This window comes from Gekko japonicus, unplaced genomic scaffold (assembly GCF_001447785.1).
Source record: "Gekko japonicus isolate JY-2015 unplaced genomic scaffold, Gekko_japonicus_V1.1 scaffold1476, whole genome shotgun sequence".
Lineage (NCBI taxonomy): Eukaryota > Metazoa > Chordata > Lepidosauria > Squamata > Gekkonidae > Gekko > Gekko japonicus.
The window spans coordinates 343,845-359,983 of record NW_015174319.1 but is presented as its reverse complement, the minus strand read 5'-3'; the positions used below and the strand labels follow the sequence as shown (position 1 = coordinate 359,983).

Below are 16,139 nucleotides of genomic sequence, written 5' to 3'. Positions count from 1 at the left end.
CCTCCTCCTCTTCTTCTTCTTCTTCTTCTTCTTCTTCTTCTTCTTCTTCTTCTTCTTCTTCTTCTTCTTCTTCTTCTTCTTCTTCTTCTTCTTCTTCTTCTTCTCTTTCATGAGTCACTGCTCAGTTCCGAAGGTATCTGAAGAAGTGAGCAGTGACTTATGAAACCCCCTACCCTGCAACATGTTTTGTTAGTCTTTAAGGTGCTACTGAACTCTTTGCTCTTTTCTACTGTCAAGGTTGGAGTTTAAACTGTTATCGCCTCTGACTTTTGTTGACAAATGCATATGAGCAGCCTTTTATTTGACTCTGCGGTGACATATGAAAGCCAAATCAAGCTGAAGAAACTCAGGTCTCCAGCGAAATGTTTTTGCTTAAATTCCTTTTTGTTTTGAGAAGATTTTTACTTATTTTCACATAAAAGGGACAGACAAATAAATAATTGTTCTGAAGAGGGTTTTCTTTTCCTTAAACAACACCTGGAGCAACAAGAGATCTAAGTTAGCGTGTGTAGACAGCCATTACTAAGCATACGGATCGCTATGTGCCTGCTCTCTAAACACTGTTCTCTTCCACTCACTCATCGTCTGTTCCCTCCACCACTACCCCGCTCCCCTCCCTCCCGTGATTCCCAGGTCAAAATATCAGTGTGATGGTATCCTGGACGTCTTTTCGGACTCACAGGGCTTCCGTTAAGGATAATTAAAGGACGGTTCAGACATTACATTCAAACTGTTGTTTAGCTGGGGAATCCTTAGGTTTCTGAACTCTCCCCACCCTTCTGCTTCCTTCCTACCTTATACTCCCCCCCCCCCCCCCCCGGCAAACAGTTATGTAATGAAAGATTTCTGGATTTGTAACAGACTACAGTTTGTCTTTCTGTCTAAACTGTGAACTGGTTTTTGCACTCCTCCCTCCAAATCAGAATTCCAGGTAAGGATCAAACCGTGGTTTGGAGTACTAGTTTTGAGGAAGGAGCTCAAACCAGAGGAGGGGTTTCTGACAGAATGACAAACTTTGGTTAGCTGCAGCTCTGGAAGTCTTTAACTGGCTGTGTGTAAAGGGAGGGGGCCGGAAGCCCCGGGATTCCCTGATTAGAACCACACCCGCCTAGCAAAGTCTTGTTGTGCCAAGTGCAGAGCCAGGTTATAGGTATGGGAATTCTAAATGGGTAACCGGCACCAATAAATCAGTTTCACGTTATGTTTTTAGAAGAAGAAAAAGAAGAGATTGGATTTATACCCTGTCCTTCACTACCCAAGGGTGTCTCAGCGGCTTACAAACTCCTTTCCCTTCCCCTACCCACAACAGACACCCTGTGAGGTAGTTGGGGCTGAGAGAGCTCTGACAGAAACTGCTCTTTTTCAAGAACAGCTCTTATCAGAACTATGGCTTGCCCAAGGTCATTCAGCCAGATGCAAGTGGAGGAGTGGGGAATCAAACTCGGTTCTCCCAGATTAGAGTCCGTGCACTTAACCACTACACCTGTAAGTTCTTCTTATGTAATTTTTATTTTTACTATTTAAGATAGGGGTACAGAATAAAAGGAGAGGTGAGGGGGGAAGTAGAAAAAAGAAGAAAAATATCAAACATTTTAATGCATATTAAGGACGAATCACTAGTATGAAAATATAAAACATGAAAAGATCATAACAAATCAGTACAATTGTGTAATCAACTTATACTATTATTTCCATATAACATATTTTCATTATTTCCTACCTATAAGGCTATGACAAAAATTATCTTAAACTTTGTATATAGTTTTAAAGTAACAGTATTAACAGTTTATGATAATGAAGAAAGAACAGAAGATAATATTCCATATAAAAGTTGATATAGTTAATATAATAGTTAATATAATAACTAATATAACTGAGAAAAAATTAATTACAATAACTGCAATAATTGCTGTAATTATATTGATTTTTAAATTATTAACCAGTTTAAATCCCTAAATGATATGTCTCCTCTTACAACTCTAACTATAATAGGTATAAAAAGCTCTACAGTTGTTCTCAGATTCAATAATCGTTTTATTTATATAATTCATCAGTTTTGCCATAACAGTGTATTCTTCCATTTTATCTTTCCAGTTGTCAAGATTTGGGCACACTTCAGTTTAGTTGTGAATACTACTCGTGTCATGGTTGGCATATAACTAATAGTTCATAATTTGACCTGTTCTGGTGAAATTCCTAATAACATAGTTTCAGATTTCATGGCAAATTTTAGATTCAAACTTTTTTGAATTTCAGCATATATTTCTTTCCAAAATTTGCTAGTCTTTTTACAGGAGCTGGCTGTATAATAGAAGGTGCTGTCTGTTTTGTTACAGTTCCAGCAAATTCCTTTGTAGCTTTTATCCATCTTCTCAATATCTTTCGGGGTTATGTACCAATGAAAAAACGTTAAAAACAAGTTCTTACTTATTTGTGCTCTAACATCATTGTCCAAGTTTTGAATTTCGCCATTGGTAAAAGCCAAGCTAATTGATGATGGTTCATTAAATGTATATGTGTGTGTGTAGGATATCCTACCCATTTGCCAAAGTATTATTTAATTGCTCCAGGGAAAGGGTTTTGTATTCCTAGCGCATGAAGTGGTTTATTTTCCTAAGACTATTCCAGCATCTTGCCTTTCTGATACAGCTACCAGGCATCCTTCCCTGGCCCGACCGCCAGATTTGCACCCAGCTTTAGTTAGTCAAATAAATAAAAATTATTTTGATGAAAGGAACCAGTTAATTCTTTAAATATTTATATAGGCAGGTGTTTCATTGGCTTTTCTTTTATTTTAAAAGTATGATTGATGGAACCTAGGGAGAAGTTGGTGCTGGAATTTGCTTCTCGACATTGCTAATGCTCATATGTCAGGCTAGTTAAGGCTGAGTTTCCCAACAGAATAAAGCAAGTAGCGGCAAAGGGTCAGCCATCTCCCTGGGAGGGATAGAAACACACGCGTGCGCGTATTATTGGCGGTGAGCCGATTCATTTTTGGTTGTCCTCCTGACACGGGGTTTCTATAGACCGAGAGTTTAGGTTTCCCCTTGTGCTTTGTTTCTACAGCAACCAATGTTTGTGTTCCTGCTCTATCCCTCCGGCCCCCGCAGACGTGCTCTGTACAGGCCGCCTCCTCTTTAGTCGCAGCAGGTGGCCGACCGACTTGCAAGTTAGAGAGCAATAAACATAATACCTCTCGGAAGAATTGGCTTTGTGAAGAGAAGGGGTTTTCTTTGTGCAGCGGAATGGGATCAGAAGTGAACCATCTGACCCAGAAATTACATTGAGCGGAACTTGTGTGAGCAGATTCTTGCGCTCAGAGAATAAGCAAGCATTAAAGGGATGCCTTTACGACTACTACTGTCTCCCCCCCTACCCCCGCTCCTGAATGTGGATTTTAAATAGCACCGACCGCTGATAACGCCTCATGTTTTGCTTTTCATGAACATCCTGTGTCTTTTTTGTACGCTGTAGGCAATCCTCCGTCCCATGAAGGAAAGCTGTTCCTCCTGTCCTGCGTTTTGAGCAGAGATTTTTCTTAGAAATGACTGGGGGAGGGTTGAATAAAGGAAAGCTGTTTATTGTCAGGTTACATTTTTCACTCTTTTCAGCACCACATCCCTTTTGTAGTTCGGTCCAGATGTCTGTCAGGAAAGCCTTCATTTCAGAGGTATGACTCTTGACTGTTGTTGTTTAGTCGCACAGTCGAGTCTGACTCTTTGCCACCCCATGGACCACATCACGCCAGGCCCTCCTGCCTTCCGACGTGCTCCAGAGTTTGCTTAATTTCATGTTCGTTGCCTCGATAACTCTGTCTAACCATCTCATCCTTTGCCGTCCCGGTCTTCTTTGCCCTTCAATCTTTCCCAGCATCAGGGTCTTCTCCAGTGAGTGCTCCCTTCTCATTTGGTAGCCAAAGTATTTGAGCTTCAGCTTCAGTATCTGGCCTTCCAGGGAAGAGTCAGGGTTGATTGTCTGATCTGATCTCCTTGCAGTGCAAGGGACTCTCAAGAGTCTTCTCCAGCACTCTTGACACAGATAAATTAAACAGTGTGATGCAGTCGAGACAATCTTTGGAGACTACTCAGGGTTCTTGGGTAAAGTAATAGGTGATGTGAAGGCCTCAGCCTAATATCCTGGAGAGCTGTTGCCACTCTGAGTAGACAGTACTGACCTTGATGGACCAGTGGTCTCATTCAGTGTAAGGCAGCTTCATGTGCTTTGTGGCTCCCTTCCTAGAAGCCCACCCACCCACCTGCCGATCAAGATGCAGTGGCCATAATGTTATTTCACTAAGGCTACATCTACCCTGCCAGCCTGGATGATTCAGAAGCTGGAATTAAGATTGCTGGGAAAAACATCAACAACCTCAGATATGCAGACGATAGCACTCTAATGGCAGAAAGTGAAGAGGACCTAAACAGCCTCTTGCTCAGGGTCAAAGAGGAGAGCACAAAGGTTGGCTTGAAACTCAACATCAAAAAAACTAAGATCATGGCATCCGTCCCCATCACTCCTTGGCAATTAGAAGGAGAAGTTGTGGAAGCAGTGACGGGATCCAAGATCACTGCAGATGGTGACTGCAGCCATGAAATTAAAAGATGCCTGCTCTTTGGGAGGAAAGTGATGGCGAACCTAGACAGCATAATAAAAAGTAGAGACATCACCCTTCCAACAAAAGTCCATATGGTCAAAGCTATGGTGTTCCCAGTAGTACTGTATGGCTGCAAGAGTTGAACCATGAGGAAGGCCGAGCGCCAAAGAATAGATGCTTTCGAATTATGATGCTGGTGAAGGCTCTTGAGAGCCCCCTGGACTGCAAGGAGATCAAATCAGTTAATCCTAAAAGAAATCAACCCTGACTATTCACTGAAAGGCTAGATACTGAAGCTGAAGCTCAAATGAGAAGGGAGCCCTCACTGGAGAAGACCCTGATGCTGGGAAAGATTGAAGGTCAAAGAAGAAGGGGAAAGCAAAGGATGAGATGGTTAGACAGTGTTATCGATGCAACGAACATGAAATTAATCAAACTCCGGAGCACGTCGGAAGACAGGAGGGCCTGGTGTGATGTGGTTCATGGGGTTGCGAAGAGTCGGACTCGACTCTGCGACTGAACAAGAATTGGACTCGGCTGTGCGACTGAACAACAAAAAGATCTACCCTGTCAATCAGGATTTGAATTGGTTTGACTGTGTTGAGGCCTTGACCTGGATAGCCCAGGCTAGCCCAGTGTCGTGTCACGGGCTGGGTTGCCAGTCAGAAGGAGTCCAGAACAGGCCAAGGTCAGGAGCCAAGAAGACAGAAGAGTACTGCCCAGAGTGTGGAGTTAAATGCTGTTACCAATTAGCCAGCTGCTGTTAGAACTCTGGGCTAGCTGAGCATCTCCCCTGTAACCTGGCCTCTCTTCGCCTGGTTGCTAAGTTTTGCCACAGTTGCTCCCTTAAACAAGTCACACGTGGGGTTGAGTCAGGAGGACTTTCAGCTTGCAGTTCTTCTTATCTGAGCCAGGTGTGAAGGCTGCTGTTATAGGCACTTGTCAGCTATCCTCCTCTGCTGCTTCAGAGGGGCCAGCTGTGGTTTCTTCAGGCTCTGCCAGCTCAGCCTCATCCACGCCCATGACATCTCATTAGATCTTGGAAGCTAAACAGGGTCGGCTCTGGCAAGTATTTGGATGAAAGACCACCAAGGAATACCAGGGTCGCTATGCAGGGGCAGGCAATGGCAAACCACCTCTGAACATCTCTTGCCTTGAAAACCCTGCGGGGTCCCCATAAGTCAGCTGTGACTTGACGACAAAACAACAACAACCCCCCCTGTGATGAGAGAGCTGGTGAGTGGCAGGACCCCATAGGAGCTGACAGCTCAGGTTGCATGGAAACATGCTGGGCTACCATCTGCAGGAATGGATATCCCCTGTTCCAAGCGATGAGGCCGGGTGAGGGGGCAGGCGTGAAAAAAAACAGCCCAGCGAGCCACATCACCCCTTGGGCAACAGCTTTTGGTGTGGCAAGGATGGATGGCTGCAGGTCTAACAGTATCTGTGGGACCTGCCTAGATGGTGCCGTGCATCTTTTTATCTCGCACAGCAGTTTTGCGAGATAGATGGTGAGTCACCTGAGTTTCCTGCCTAGAAAATGCGAATGAGGGATTGTACCACTTATCCCCCAGATAAGCAGGGGTTTTGAAGCCTTCTCCACACCTCATCTGTGCTGGCTCCCAAATGTTCACGCAGGCAGCGATGCATGATTCCTTCTCCAAATGCGGCCCTGCAGAAGCGTAAGAGGATGGACTTCGAAGGCTCTTCTAATTTAGCCTTTCATGTTATCACAGTTTGCCGGCATTAGTCCTGGATCGGCCGCCGGTTACATCAGCTCGCCTTTGATGGGGTGTTCGACAAGTGATCCTGAGCATCGAAGCTGGTTCTTGCGCTAGGGTTTTATTGCTCTCTTCTTGGCGGGCTATCTAATGGAACGCAGGCCGCTTAACTCAAGCCAATGGCAGGAAATAAAGATCGTGCTTTTCAGGGGTCATGCAAATGTGGTAAAGGCTCCTCCGTCTGAGCTCCTCATGGCCAGAGCCTGAGAGCAGAGTGGTTATGAAAAACAGCCATTCGTGACTTTTTGTCGATTGTAGCTTAAGGGTGGCTCCTGAACTGCTCAATGAAGTCAGCAGAAGAGCCTCTGATGTAGGCTCAGAGCAGATCTTGAGGGTTTGCTTTTGCTTTTCTTATCCATGGTCCAGGCAGAGGTGATGCTGCTGAGGGACCTTTGTGGGCGGGTGCTCCCATTGACAAATTATCGGTCTCCTTTGCTCGGAAAGCTGGATTGGTGGCACTGATGGACCCATGAAGCTGGACTTCTGTGGACTCTGTCAAGGTCAGGCTGCTCGGCCCTGACTGGCAGTTGCTTTCCAGAGCCTCAGGCAGAGGGCTTTCCTGTCACCTGCTACCTGAACCCCCCTCCCCTTTTAACTGGAGATACTAGATATTGAATCTGGGACCTCCTGCTATCAACGCATAGTGCTCAATTATTTTTGGGAAGAGTGGAGGAGGCTCCCCAGAGAGCACTAAGATCGGGGTCCCAACACCGTTTGGCCCTTCCAGGCCCTAAAGAAGCCAGGCTAGCTGTGACGAGGACCAGGGCCTTCTCTGTGGCAGCCCCGTACTGGTGGAATGAGCTCCTGGAGGACATCAGGGCCTTATGGGACCTTTTACAGTTCCACAGGGCCTGTAAAACGGAGCTCTTCCAGCAGGCTTTTGATTAGGGTGCCACTGCTAACGCCGTGGCCCTGGCCCCCATACTAGTACCAACATCAGCGCCAAATCAGCATCTAATAGCCTGACAAGGATCTGGACAATGGTGGTTGTCGTATTCTGGATGCCGAAAGAACGCCGCCATCGTCTATTACGTGTACTTGCTAGCACTTTGAAATGGTGATGGTTTTAACTGTTTTACCTGTTTTAAATACTGTGTGATTTACTATATTGCATACATGTTGTAAGCCGCCCTGAGCCCTCCCCGGCAGGGAGGCTGGGATAAAAATCAAATTAAATGAAATAAATTCATAAATAAATAACAGAGCCACTTCCGTAGCCCCAACAAATGGCCAGGTAGCAGTGGGGGAAAGGAGAGGCGGAAGAAGGGAGGTGGCCGGAAAGAGCAGGGAGAAGCAGGAGCAGGCTGGCAGGGTAAGGGGGGAAGGAGGGGGCAAGTAAGAGACGCCATGTATTTGTGCTGTGCAAGGACTCTCGTCTGTGGCAATCATGCCTAGGAGCTTGGATGGACTATAGAACCTCTGCGTGCCTGACCCTGCGTAAAAGATCTGGTGTCAGATGTATAGTGCTTTGTTGTAGAGAGAGAACAAAACATCTTTCTCTGATAGTCGGTGGCTTAGGAGGAGTCTTCCCCCCCCCCGCCCCTACTACCCCAAACTGCTTGCCGAGTTTGGCATTTTTGTGTGTGTTGGTTATCAGCGTCATAAAATGTGTATCCTGCTGCTTCTTATGACCTCAGTCTCGAAGATACATTTGGGAGATGAGCTGCGGTGATTCAGTTTCACGGCTGGGTCTGCTGATTTGGTGAATGACGTGTTTAGGAAAGAACGCAGACTCCCCATTCAGAGAGTCTGAAAGGGAACGCCAGCCCAGTTGTGTCTGCAAGACATGGTTACAGTTGAGTGACTGCCCTGCAAGCAATTAATCAAGTAAATTGCCACTTGCCACCACTTATGTCTCGCACTTTCCAAGTTTGTTCCCAGCTCTTGCTGAGTCAACAGTCCTGTTCCCACGACTGGGGTGACTCATCCCTCGGCTTTCGCTGACAAAGATGATGCCCGGTTTTGTTTTGTTTTTGAGCCGCTCTAAACTTCTGCTTATCTTTGCTGTGGTTTTCAATACCCCTGTGGTCATCCTGCAAGTCACAGAATAGGAAGTTCTGGCTGGCTTTCTTGATCTTGTGATTGAAGAATAGCTCCTGTGGCGGAATGGGCCTGCTCTGGCCTGCAGGCCATGTTCCCTCCCACCTTCCATGGGGTTCCCAACTCCCTGGAGAGGCTTTCTTTAACTCTCAGGTAGCCCGCCGCCACCACCTGACCTTTGTAGGGAATTGCCCACTGGGAGGGTCAGGACTCCCTGCTTCCTTTCTAAGATCTGAGGCCTTGCCTTTGTGTTTCCCGCTGCCCAGTGCTTGGTCACTACAGGGACAAATTGCTGTCTCGCGCACCCCTGGAGGAATAGCCACTTGCCAACTGCCTGCCTTCCCCTCGACACTCTTTTCAAAATAGCGTGTCCGAGACAGTGGGGGTCTATGTGCTACAGAGAACCACTCCCAGCATCCAAAGTTATAAAGTACTTCTTAAAAAGAAAATGTTTACATACTTTTAGCACAGCACCAGATTTAAGCAAGGGAAACAAAAGAAATGGGTAAAACGCAAATCCTCTGTCCCTCTCTCTGTACATGCCCAATCAGATGTTAAAATAGAATAGGCTCCTAAAGCTCAAGATGTTATAAATCTCTACAGAGTTACCATTTCCTTGCAGCTGTCTGTAGCTCTCTGGGCGAGCACATGGTCAGAATAGCTGCCTTCCCTGAGGAGAGGTCCGTGGGCGTCATGGCCACAGCACCTAAGGAAAAAAGAGCTTCCTCCTCCTGCAAGGAGGTTTTATCATATCTGTTTCTCCTCCCACTGACCAGATTGTGCCAGGTCAAAGAAACGCTTCCTGGAAATCTCCAGGAATCTCCTTCTTGTAGAGTATCTAGTATTCTACCCCTCCAAGACTCTGTTCCCTGCCTGAAAGTGTGGGGGGGGGACCATTCCATAGTCTCTCCCACTGGAGCGATTAGCATATGTATAAGGGTAAGCTGGAAAGCATTTGGACTGACTTCCCCCCCTCCTGACTGCGCTCTGCCCAGAGAGAGAGGAAAGAAAACCCTGTTAAAATGCAAAGTGGAGGCTTGGCTCATCTCAAAACCTCCCAGGAGAGAAAAGGCATTTCCTCACAGAGTCGAGAGCGACTGTCTTCATTATTTAAAGACATTTGACCCTGTGTGGATCCTAGGCCTTCCATCTCTGACCCCCCCTACTGTGAGTTTCACCATAGGCTAAAATATCTGGCCTTGGGTGGAATTGTTTCATGGAAAATAGCACCTTGGCCGCTGATGCAAATTTCTGTTTGGTGTTTAATGGCGTTTATATCATGATCTGAGCTGGTTTGCACAATTCCAGGCCCTATTCACAATTTAGTCCCCTGGCCGGTTTTGCTTTTCCTTAGGAATTCTTACAGACGTTCTTAGGAATTCTGCAGAATTTGCAGGAAGCCTGCAGATTAGAAATCCTGTGAAGCAGTTGGTTTATAGACCCTGGTAGAAATGGATACGTGAATGACAGTAGTTCATTGGAGAGGTGGGGGAAATAATACATGGTGTCTAAATGGTTGGGAATGAAGTTTCTTCTTCTGCAGTGTAATGGTGAGAGATAGTGTGGTGTAGTTATCAGACTGGTGTCTGAGAGATCCCCGTTTAAATCTCCACTCTGCCATGAAGCACATTGGGTGACCTTGGTCCAGTCTGTCTGTCTCTCTCCTCCTCTCTCTCTCTCTGCGCCTAGCCTACCTCATAGGGTTGTTGTGAAGATAAAATGAAGGCAGAGCAAACCATGTTTTCCACCTTGAGCCCCTTGGAAAGAAGGGTAAACTGTCAGCTAGGCCGTTCTTAAGCCCTGGCTGCCATGGGAGTGGGGGTGACTCTGGAATGTTAAGTTTCAATTCTGCTGTGTCTTCTACGTTTCTGTTATCTCTGTCTGACATTCAGTGCCTGGCAATGTTCCCTCTAAGCTGTGGAGTCTTGTGAGCAGAAATTCTGCTTTGTGAGCTCCTGGCATTCAAGTTGTGAGCGAGCGATTTGGCTGCTGCATAAATTAGTTTGCTCTGGAGCCGTCCTTCTTGAGCGAAGACAGAAATCTGTGAGCTGGAGGCTAAAAAACTGTGAGCTAGCTCACACAAACTCAGCTTAGAGGGAACACTGGTGCCTGGTATAGCATTTCTCTTGGGAAAAGTAGCCCATTACTTTGGCGGGCTTCTGCCTGATCCCTGATTGGCCTTGGGCCATCACGGGGTCCCCTTGAATGATGTATAACCGCCTATTGCATGCACTTTCCTTTAGTTCTAACATGGAATGGTTAAGATATCTGCAAACTCTCAAAGTCTCAATAAACTTTACTTCTTTCAATGAAAGCTGTTGGGAACTGATTGCTGCAGGAGTCTGACAGGCTAAAGTTGTATGAAATAAATAAGAAATATGTGTATTTAAATAATATATAAATTCAAAAAATATCTATGTTGCATGGGGAGAAAATTCTGTGAGTCAGCCTGTGTGAGTGCGTGCGTGTGCAGTGCCATCAAACCACTGCCAACTTACGGCGATCCATAGCATTTTCAAGGCAAGAGATGTTCAGAAGCGTTTTGCCATTGCCTGCCTCTGCATAGCGACCTGGACTTCCTTAATGGTCTCCCATCCGTGTGCAGACCAGGGCTGATCCTGCTTAAGCCTCTGATATCTGATGAGATCATAAGAACATAAGAGAAGCCAATGTTGGATCAGGCCAAAGGCCCCTCCAGTCCAACACTTTGTGTCACACAGTGGCCAGAAATACCAGGTGCCATCAGGAGGTCCACCAGTGGGGACAGGACACTAGAAGCCCCCCCACTGTTGACCCCCCCCCAGCACCAAGAAGACAGAGCATCACTGGCCCCAGACTGAGAGTTCCTATCTATACCTTGTGGCTAAGAGCCAATGATGGACCTCTGCTCCATATATTTATCTAATTCCCTCTTCAAGCCGTCCATGCTTGTAGCTGCCACCACCTCCTGTGGCAGTGAATTCCATGTGTTAATCACTCTTTGGGTGAAGAAGTACTTCCTTTTAACCGTTCTAACCCGACCGCTCAGCAATTTCATTGAGTGGCCACGAGTTCCTGTATTGTGAGAAAGGGAGAAAAGTACCTCTTTCCATACCTGCTCTATCCCACGCATACTCTTATAAACCTCGATCATGTCACCCCTCAGTTGTCGTTTCTCCAAGCGAAAGAGCCCCAAGCGCTTTAACCTTTCCTCATAGGGAAAGTGTTCCAACCCCTTTATCATTCTAGTTGCCCTTTTCTGCACTTTTCCCCAAAGCTATAATATCCTTTTAAAGGTGTGGTGACCAGAACTGCACACAGATCAGGCTTGTTTGGGCCGTCCAGTAAGTACCTAACAAAAATGGAGATGCCGCAAACACTAAAAATGTTCTCTTCCTGTGCGTGTGTTTTAGAGGACTATCCTAGTGGAACGTGGCTGGGAGACGAAAACAACCCCGAGATGCGGGTGCGTTGCCCCATCACGCCCGCGGACATGCTGCACATCAGCACCAACTGCCGCACCGCTGAGAAGATGGCGCTGACGTTGCTGGATTACCTCTTCCACCGGGAAATCCAAGCCATCTCCAACCTCTCCGGGCAGGGGAAGCACGGGAAGAAACAGCTAGATCCTCTCATGATTTACGGCATTCGCTGTGAGTACGTTTCCCCCGCGGAGTTTGTGTCTCTTGCCATAAGCACATATTTTACAGTATGCTCTTGGCCAGTTGAGAGGGTCAAGCGAAGTTAAGACTGTTGCATGTATAGATTAAAACCATTTCTCATGGCTCTTTTATGGTATGCCTCAGTGTGTTCCTGCCAAGCATTACATCCAGCGCAGGGTCACAGAGGGCCTTTCTTCAGTAGTCCTATTCGCTTGGTGAAACATGGCTATTGTCTCCTGGAATGGCTCTGACATTTTAGTCTTCACGGCGGTCGCACTGGAAACAGCTTGTAAACGGCAAGAGACTTGACTTAAGTGCAAGCCCAGCATCATATTAACCTAATCATGAGCTGGCAGTGTGCATATTTGGAGGACGGTCTCCATCCACGTGTCCCTCTGTGCCTACTACAGTTGTCAGGCAGTCGTCTGTTAAGTATCCCACCACTCGGGGTGGCCGGTTTGGCATCGACCAGAGCCCAGGACTTCTCCATCGTGGCTCTGGCTTTGTGGGCTCCCTGAAGAGGTGAGGGGGACCCCCTCCTTGGAGACCTTTAGGAGGTGCTGCCGGGCATTACTGTTTGCCCGATCTGCTCTTTTTTTTGGGGGGGGGGGGGAGATTTAGGGTTTGTTATTTTATTATTGCACATTACACTAAAAATATTTTAACTATTAAGACAACATGCAGGGAAATGTAAGGAGGAAACAGCTGAAGGAGCAAGGTGGGATATAAAGGTTTTAACGAATAAATAAATGAATCCAGCTTGTTATCCTGCTCACACATGCATCTTGGCCCTGTCTCCTCCCCTGCCTCTTTTTGCACGAAACGTGACGGTAGAATCCTGGTTTAAATGAACTTTGGTTGCCTGCGATACACGGTGCAGGTGCCCGCCTTAACCGAAGCTAGTTTTTCCCGCCCTCAGCCAAGCTGAGTTAAACTGTTGTTCAGGATTCAGGCTTGAGGGGGGGGGGGGACTCGCTGTTGTTAACCAGTGTGCCTGCATCCAGATGTTGCAGGAAACAGTTTGTTTTAAACCAGGTTCCCTTCATTGTGCTGTATTCAGGGGCAGTGGTGAGGTGCTTCGGGTAAAAAGCTGAGTTTGCGCACGTCACCTTAATGTTGGCTTAATGTAACATCGGAATGTGGCCCAGCTGCATCTTGCACTGTTGGGGACTGAACATTTGCAAGACTCCAGTCTAGATGGAAGACTTTGTGAGCCTCGGAAAGCTCTGCGGATCAGTTTTCCATTTTGCTGCAGTGGGAACAATCAGAAATTTGTGCCTGTGCCGTGAGTTTTTTCTGTCTGGAATTCCCAAAATCAGTGGAAATTGCAGTGGAACGATCTTCATCTGCCTCAAATGATCAGATTCCATTTTTTTGCCGCTTCGCACAAAATTGGAAGCTGGTTCGTTGTTGTTTTTTTTACCTCCAGGCAGATGTTTTGTAAACTTCTATTTAAGGAAAGTTCCACAAGGACCAATTAACATCGTAGTGCACTTCAGGGCTGCCTTGAAGAAAGAACCCAAGCCCTGTTTCCAGTTTAGAATGTCACTCTGAATTCATGTTAGCGTTGCAATGGGAGAACATACCCAGGTGTAGCGCACATTCCTGATGCAGAAGGTGATTGAAACAATAAAACCTCACGGTAGTAATGGCTACATTTAGAAGCACAGATGTTGTGCAAGTATTTAGCATAACAACAGGCTGGATGTCTGTTTCTGATCGGCCAGAAACAGGCGGTGTGAATAGTCCGGCTACTTTGGCTGCTGCTTCCGAGCGAGACAAGCTCATTTGCCATCTTGTTTTCCATGTGTATCATTTCAAAGATGAAATCTCTGTGACGTCCAAGTGCACAGAACCAGCGTGGGCACGTAAAAGGATACTGATCCACCCACTGAACAGAACTGACATACGGCTGAACCCCAAAGCCCTCCTGCTGTGCGGCCTGTGTAGAGTTATTCAAGTCTAAGCCCATCGGTTTAATTGGTTTCATTTTTGGCACCTGTTAGGTGCTGGAGTCTGTGTTTTCTGTCCCTGTAGGGGTGAATAACCCTATCCGGAGGTGCTTAACTCCTGCTAATTAATGAGCCTGCCGAGTTTGGTGGGGAAGGTTGGGGCGGGGTTTATAGGTATGCCTGGAATGCTCCCAGCCGAGGGAAGAGGAGTACCTGAGTCAGCCAAGGAACAGCTGTTTCCTGGTAAAGCAACAGGGCAGCAACACCACACGGCACTTCGTCTTCATTGTCAAGGTGCTCCACTGCAGCCCTTCTTACCCAGAATGCCACAATATCCCTCACGTCCTGTTTCCCCCATTCTGGCTTTTGCGTGAAGGAGTCCTGGACCGCACAGCTCTCTTCATACCTTGTGGAGAGGGTGGAGCCACGGGCTCCGTTCCGACATCTTGCCAAGCCGTAATCAGAGAGGCTTAATTTTGGTATCATGCAACTGTGGTCACAAACAATGGTTTGGCAGATCAGAGCCTCTGCCAGGGTGTGGGGGCCAGGGTGGACACCCAGGGCTACACCAGAGTTTCCTGCAAAACGTTGTTAAGGAAACCAAATCGGGACCAGTGCCTGCACAGATGTTGCCACAGCAACCAGAGTTTCTTGCTGGCTAAGATCTCAAGACCCCCTCACAAAATCCTGGCTGCCAGCCCCGGAGGTGAAGGGGTAGTGAAAGTGAAAGGAGGGAAAAGAAAATGGGGGGTGGGGTGGGCAGGCTACAACGGCGGTGAAGGGCAGAGGGAAGGCAGTGGAGATGGCTAAGGCTGCAGGGAGGTATATAGGCTCTAGAGCATGCGTAGGGTCAAGGGTGGGAAAAGCAGGAGACAGTGAGGCCGGGAGTGGACTGGGATTTCGATTCTCCTCCTCCACGAGTCTATCTGGGCTGCCCTCTTGTCATGCCTGAAATTGCAGACCAGTGTCAGGAGGCAAGTTTTTGAAATGGGTTTTGGTGTGACCTGAATTGACAGACCAGAATTACGGCTGCTGCTTCCCCTCCAGAGGGTGCTGCACGATACAGACAGGTGTGAACCTAAGAATGTACAAAGCTGAGTGCTGAAATGATGAACAAAAGGAAAGCAGGCTTGCCCATTGTACTGGTCAGGGGTCGTTTCGTAGAAAAAGAGCTAGGGGAACTCATTAGCATAACTCATTAGCATATGCCACGCCCCCTGACATCACCGGAAGTGTGTCATAAGGCCACACACTGCACCCCCAACGGTTCCAGCCGCCGCCACCGGCCTTGCAGCTCCACTGCCGAGCCCCATGAGGGGCCCGGCGGTGGACCTGCAAGGCCGGCGGGAGTGCAAGGAAGCCCCGCGAAGGCCCTCCCTGGCCCCAGGCAGGCAGGGTGGGGAGAGGTGGGGAGGAAGCAACTTACCCTCCCTCTTCTCCTGCCTCCTCCTGGCTGAATGAGGGCCGGAAGCGGGGCGGCCGGAAGCAGGGGGCGGGGCTTCGTCATGTGCCCCGCCCCCCGTACCTCACCCGGGGGAACTCCGATCCCCCGTGATCCCCCCCCGAAATGACCTCTGGTACTGGTAGAAGCCCAAACTCTGGGTCAGAAGGTATTGTGTGTTGCAACATGTGACTTGAGTCACCTTCCCCTCGCTGTTCTTGCCTGTCTTCTGACCTGGTATGCTTCCTGGGTTGGAAGAGAAGACCCAAGTGTCTGCTTGAAGGAGGGACTTGCTGTCAAGTGGGGAAAGACTCCTCAGAGCTCCTCTCCAGAGACATGCTATTGTCAAAGGCAGAGGGAGGTCCACCAGCAACCCTCCAAAGACCCCATGAATCTTGCGGAAAGGAAGGCTTCCTTTGGTTTAGTAGACCTCCTGGAATCCCCTCCGCCACTGGATCCCTCCTGGGTTCTCTACGATCCACTGCCCCATGCAGCTGAACAAACCGTACACAGACTAGTCTGGCCCTGGTGTGCAGAACGGCACCCTTTGGTCCTCTTCTCAGCTTGGGTGCTCAGCTGCCATCTTCAGGAGAGCCCGTGCCAGCCCATGCCGTTAGCCCCACTCACGTCCTTGCCAGCGCCACTTTCTGCACGAGTCTCCTCTTTCAGCTTGTCAGTGGAAAGATTTTT

At 47.7% G+C, this 16,139-nt stretch overlaps 1 protein-coding gene across 3 annotated transcripts in view; it reads left to right on the top strand.

Moving 5' to 3' along the window:
* Positions 1-16,139, top strand: part of BANP (BTG3 associated nuclear protein) — a 229,860-nt gene that overhangs the window by 55,798 nt on the left and 157,923 nt on the right. For all 3 annotated transcript variants that reach the window (XM_015424217.1, XM_015424215.1, XM_015424214.1), the window contains exon 6: positions 11,808-12,047. In XM_015424217.1, coding sequence (XP_015279703.1) covers positions 11,808-12,047 — 240 coding nt within the window. The remainder of the gene's footprint in view (positions 1-11,807; positions 12,048-16,139) is intronic.